A 6372-nucleotide genomic window follows, 5' to 3' on the forward strand; every position below is an offset into this window, starting at 1 on the left:
AGAGAGCTGTTTGAATAAACAATAGCAACAGACAGCAACTAGCAAGGGAGGCGAAGTGGCGGGAAGACGACGATGTCGACGTGGCTGAGGAGGCACCGGTGTAGCTCGGAGGTTAGTGAGGAGGAACTGCTCAGCGTAGACGGAGCAGTGGCGGAGAGAAACGCCTAATTGAAGCTCCCCCGCCGCCGCAGCCGCAACTCCACAGCTCTTTCGCCAAGCATTCTACAACCAATAATTATACTAATGATTACCATTTTTACTCGTGAATAACCTAATGGGATGCGATTTTGGCTTTACACAAATGCGGAATCCACCACAAACCGCAATCAGAGGCGTTCTCTCAACTCTGTACGGAGTTCCCGCCAGGTGTTCGACGTTTTGCCTGAGTAAAAACCATCTCCCCAAATTGGTCGGCTCTTGTTCGTCAATTTCGACTTCTGCTGCGAGAATTGGGGAAAGGGTGGATTGGAGAAGAAAACCGGAAAAGATACAATCTTTGTATGAGGTAAAAGCGTCGAACGGGGAAAACAGGATTAAATGGTATTCGGAAAAGCTGAGGGATTGTGCGACTGGAATGTGTTTTAGAGAAGGGAGGGCGATTCATGGCTGTATTGTTCGAAGAGGGACTGAGCCTGATGTGCATCTCTGGGTTTCTTTGATTAACTTCTATGCAAAATGTCGGGCGTTGGAGTGTTCGTGCCGTGTGTTTAAGCAAATGCCGGTTAAAGACGTTGTGTCGTGGACTGCTCTGATATCGGGTTATGTAGCTCGAGGGAATGGGATAAAGAGCGTCGAGTTGTTCTGTGAAATGAGGAGGGATGATGTAAGGCCGAACGAGTTCACTTTGGCCACTGTGCTGAAGGGCTGCTCGCTGTCATTGGATTTGGATTTTGGGAAGCAAGTGCACGCGGAGGTGGTTAAGGTTGGCCTTCTCTCGGATGCTTACATCGGCTCCTCTTTGATTGACCTGTACTCGAAATGTGGGGAGCTGGAGTACGCGGATGATGTTTTCTGTATGATGCCGGAGAAAAATGATTTCTTGTGGAGTGCTTTGCTTAATGGTTATGCACAGGTGGGAAATGGAGAGGCGGTCTTAAGATTGTTTTTAAAAATGGATGAGGCAGAATTGAGGTTTAGTAACTTCACGTTGTCGATTGTTTTGAAAGGGATAGCTAGCTTGGGTGCTCTTAGAGCTGGTCAAGCGATCCATTCTGTGGCGATCAAGGTTGGTGGTGAGCTTGATGATTTTGTTACATGTAGTCTAGTTAATATGTACTCGAAATGTGGAGTGGCTGATGACGCCTTAAAAGTGTTTAGGAAGATAAACAATCCTGATATAGTTGCGTGGAGCTCGATTATCAGTGTGCTTGATCACCAAGGTCTGAAGGAAGAAGCAGCCAAGTTGTTCCAGCAGATGAGGGAATCTGGTATGAGGCCTAATCAATTCACCCTCTCGAGTATTGCTAGTGCTGCCGCAAATATAGGTGACCTGCGCTATGGTCGAAGCATTCATGGCTGTGCTTACAAATTTGGGCTTGAATCTGATGATTTGTTGAGTAATGCGTTGATTTCCATGTACATGAAGCTTGGGTCAGTGTCACACGGGTACTGTATCTTCGATAGAATGACTAATCGAGATGTCATTACTTGGAACGCCCTTTTGTCTGGATTCCACGATGATGAAACTTCTGATGAAGGAAGCAAAATTTTCAGACAGATGCTTGTTGATGGTTTTAGGCCCAATATGTATACCTATATTAGCACTTTAAGGTCATGTTCGAGCCTCTCGAACGTTGAAGCTGGGAGGCAAATTCATGCCCACATAATAAAAGACAAATTCGACAGAGATGGTTATGTTGGGACTGCTCTGATCGACATGTATGCCAAGTGTGGGAGGATGCAGGATGTGGAAGCCGTATTTAACACGTTGAATGAAAGAGATGTATTCACTTGGACAGTTATGATCTCAGGTTTCTCACAGACGAATCAAGGAGAAAAGGCAGCTCGTTGTTTCAATGAGATGAGGAGAGAAGGTGTTGTTCCTAACGAGTTCACCGTTGCTAGCTGTTTGAGAGGCTGCTCCGGGATTGCCAGCCTTGAGAGTGGACGACAGTTGCACTCTTTGGCGGTTAAAGCAGGACTGTCTTCCGACATCTTTGTATCTAGCGCACTGGTCGACATGTACGGGAAATGTGGATACATCAATGATGCTGAAATCCTGTTTGATGGGATGGAACTACGCGATACTGTAATGTGGAACACAATGATATGCGGATATGCTCAGCACGGAGAGGGCGATAAGGCGCTTGAAGCATTTAATAGAATGATGAACGACAGACTGCTCCCTGATGAAATCACTTTTCTAGGTATCCTTTGTGCCTGCAGCCACATGGGATTAGTTGAACAAGGGAAAAAATATTTTCACTCAATGAGGGAATCCTACGGCATCTCTCCCAGTATCGAGCACTATGCTTGCTTGATCGATATGCTTGGCCGAGCAGGCAAATTCAGTGAGGTTGACCGCCTTATCGAAGACATGGAGCTAACTCCAAATGCATTGATATGGGAGAATGTACTCGGTGCTTGCAGAATCCATGGAAATGTGGAATTGGGTGAAAAAGCAGCTGAGAAACTTTTCGAAATGGATCCTGAAACAGATTCAAACTACGTTTTGCTAGCTAATCTCTACGCTGCAAAAGATAGGTGGGACGATGCCTCTAGGGTTCGAGCATCCATGTCTAGTAAAGGCGTGAAGAAGGAACCCGGGTGCAGCTGGGTCGATGTTGATGCTCAAGTTCACGTCTTCCTATCTCAGGATGCATCCCATCCTAGGCTGTCGGATATCCATCAGAAGTTGGAGGAGTTGGGAGACGCGGTGACTGAAGCAGGGTATGCACCGGATGCAAAGCACGCGCTTCACAATGTTTCGGGCAAGGAAAGGGTGGATAATCTTTTGCATCACAGTGAGAGGTTGGCTCTGGGGTTGGCTCTCATAAACAAGGGCAGTGCTGCTGGGAAGATCAGGATTTTCAAGAACCTTCGTATCTGTGGAGACTGTCATGAGTTCATCAAGTTTGTGTCGGGAACCATGGATCGGGAGATCATAGTTCGTGATAGAAACCGCTTCCACCACTTCCACCACGGCGTGTGCTCGTGTAAAGGTTACTGGTGATGCTGATTTTGAACAACATTCCGGCTCCAGCAAATGCAGTCAGTCGTCTCATGCTCCAAGTCTTTGCTCGGGAGATTGCTTGTCGTGGCCGCGGCTTTGTAGAGGGAAGGAAGACATGAAAAGAGCAGTGATGGTAAGTGCAGATTGTAAAGTGATTCTCTGCAGTTTTGAGGGTGTGTATCAAATAGGATATAGGCAGCATATTTTTTTCAAGCTTACAGAGAAAGAAAGCAAAATTGTGTGCAGTTTATGCAAGGAAGGTTCTACTTTTTAGAATGTATTACAATTCTCTGAATTTGGATAAATATTTATGAAGTTAATTACCAACCCTATAGAGATTAAATTCCATATATCCTCAACAGTTTTGAGCTTTAGTCAATCTGAGATTGAGAAATCAAATGGATATAGTCAGCATATACAATCTACTCTTTTGTCCAGACATAGGAAGTATTAAAAAAACCACCATCAATATCATCACAATCATAACATAAGTAATCATCAACATATTCAAAATCACGATCATAGCTATCCTTCCTTTGCATTATCCAATCCATAAAACTAATGGAGTCCGTATGGAGCCACAGATCTTTTCTTCGCTCAGAGCCAGAATCCATTTCCCTATTATAGGCTTTCTCAAGACCGGGGCATAGCCGAAGATCAAGTGATTTGAGGTGGGGGCAGTCATCGAGAATCGCTTCCAGTCCCTTATATCTCATCTGATGCTCACAAAGTCGGAGATGGCGCAGATTAGGCATGGTTTTTCGAATTGCTACCACGTCCCCCGTAAAATCTGTATCTTCAGCGAAACAGTTGTGATATGAAAATGATTTCAACATTGGGCAAGCAATCCCAATGGCTTCAAAATCATTGGATGTGAGCATTGGCTTCATCGTAAGGTGCAACTCTTCCAACCGTGGCAGTTTTTCTAGTCCCCGAAACAACTCAGTTTAGTTCGAATAATCACAATCTTCATCATCACACACTACAGCTGTAAGGTATCGAAAGAATGGGACCATAAATGAATGAATGCTATAAAACTACGAATCACCACACAAGGAACATTGAAGCTGTACAAAGAGCAGTAATACTAAAAATCAAAATTCAACAAGTGTAGCAGTCTTTTTCTATTGAACCGAATTTTTCTCTATAGTGTACATATCAAGAAGATGATAAAACACTCAATGTATATATGGAAATGAAGGAAATGATGAAGATGCAAAGGGTGTGAAGAAGATACAGTCAAAACCTCTCGATATTCTCCAATCTCCAGAATGAAAATTTCACCCCAACCTTACAAGAGCTAAGTGTATATCTAGCATCACATTCAACTTCTATTGCTGATAACTTTCCCTAAAAGATCCAACCAATTAATTCAACAACTGGTGCAACTAATTTCCAACTGATTCAGCTAATTGCCTAACAACTTTTGCCAACGTCTATCTCCTATTTTGTGATCGTAACAGTAAGGTTGTAGAATAATGTGTATACGCAAGATAATAAAAGGAAAACTCACAAAATCAACCCAGCATCCAATTCTGAGGATATGAATCGAAGAATAATATAAGGAAATCACACAAAATCAACCAACATCCAATTCAGAGGATACGAAACGAAAGAATTCCACCAATCAGCTACGTAAATTAAGCAAGTCACATACACACACAAACTGCACACACTGCACACATTTCATATCCATTTATTCAAATTCAATTTCGTATATCATTTCTACCTATCAAAGGATTTGGAATTAAATTCCTTAAAATTCTAATTCAATTCCGATTCCGTGTAAATAATGAACATAAGCAAGATAATAGTAAAAGAAAAACACACAAAATCAACCAGAGGATATGAAATGAAAGAATTCTACCGATCTGCTATGTAAGTTAGGAAGTAATACAAATCCCAAACACCGATCTTTAGCTGGAGCAGTTGTCCCTGGCTTATATCAACTGCGCGGCGGAAAAGGTACCCGAGTTTTCTCTCCGCACAACGGCAAACGTGGTCGTGTCCGCAGCCCCCGTTATAGCAAAGCTCATTAGGTTCGCAGCCCCCGCAACGGCAAATGATGCCGAAATCGAGGGCGGTGGGACGTCGATAATCCAAATCTATAGCGCGCCATGTACAATGTCTTGGGTGGTTCCGGTTCCGGTTCGCCGACGTCGAGCACCCAAGGCTCGTCGACGCCGGCGGCGACCACCTCATTTTGACGTGGATGCATACGCTCGTCCCTCCGCCCCGAGGTATTCGCAGGGATTATCCCAAATTAGGGATGATTATCCGGATGAACTCAATCCGGAAGGAGGACGAGGCGGTGGAAGCTCCAGGGCTCACGCATTCGACGCCGTGGAAGAAGAGGGGGAGGAGGCGGCCGAGGAGAAGGAGGATGTAGGCCGTCATCCATACAGCCAGACACGATGTCTCTGTACAACGCCTGAGTCAGCGTCTCGTACGATCCCATCGTCGGGAATCAACAAACCCGTAAGTGTTTTTGGGAAAAGGTTACCGACGCCTACAATGAGATTAAGCCAGAGGGGTCCCGCCGCCGCACATTGAAGATGCTCCACATTTTGACCCAGTCGATAGAGAAGTTAAAAAATTTTGCGGGATCTACAAGAATGAAGCGGCGAATTAACAAAGCGGAGTCCAATCCAGCACAGGCTTGACCTCGAAACGCACGAAGTACACGGCTGGTGGTCAATACTCGTCTAGTGAGGGCGGTTCAGGCAGCGCCACACAAGAGTTTGCCTCACAGGAGGTTGAGGGTACGACCACCGATGCATGGGGTCCTCCAGTGGGCGCCATCGGCCGCAAGGGACCAAGGCGACAAAGGCGGAGTAGTTTTTAAGTGTGTAATTTTTAATTTCTAGTATTTTAAATTATATTTTTTTAGATTTTAATTATGTGTTTTTTATATTTTTTTAGGATTTTAAATTGTAATTTTATTTGATTTAATAAAGTGTGTTTTTATTAATTGAATTTGTTGGAATAAAAATAAAAAATAAAATTGAATGAATAGTTAAGGGATAAGATGGTTAAAAGATGGAGGGGTGCAGGTGCTTCTCTTAGTTAAGAGATGAGATGAAAAGTACAGTGGGGCCATGAATAGTGAAGAGATGAGACGGTTAAAAGACAGCGTTGCGGATGGATTTAGATAAATTTTCCTATTTTTATTAAAAACATCTATAATGACAAACTTATTA

At 43.8% G+C, this 6372-nt stretch overlaps 1 protein-coding gene across 1 annotated transcript; it reads left to right on the forward strand.

The window, feature by feature from the left end:
• The first annotated feature begins 38 nt into the window (after positions 1-38).
• LOC121782016 (pentatricopeptide repeat-containing protein At2g03880, mitochondrial-like) lies at positions 39-3492 on the forward strand. The gene has a single exon (XM_042179721.1). The coding sequence runs from the start codon at positions 275-277 to the stop codon at positions 3170-3172; it is 2898 nt and encodes a 965-aa protein (XP_042035655.1). The 5' UTR covers positions 39-274; the 3' UTR covers positions 3173-3492.
• Positions 3493-6372: the final 2880 nt, after the last annotated feature.

The sequence above is a fragment of the Salvia splendens genome, chromosome 20, assembly GCF_004379255.2.
Source record: "Salvia splendens isolate huo1 chromosome 20, SspV2, whole genome shotgun sequence".
Lineage (NCBI taxonomy): Eukaryota > Viridiplantae > Streptophyta > Magnoliopsida > Lamiales > Lamiaceae > Salvia > Salvia splendens.

What these genes read in the sequence shown, in the direction of transcription:
- LOC121782016 (XM_042179721.1), top strand. Translation starts at nt 275, where the DNA reads ATGGGATGCGATTTTGGCTTTACACAAATGCGGAATCCACCACAAACC.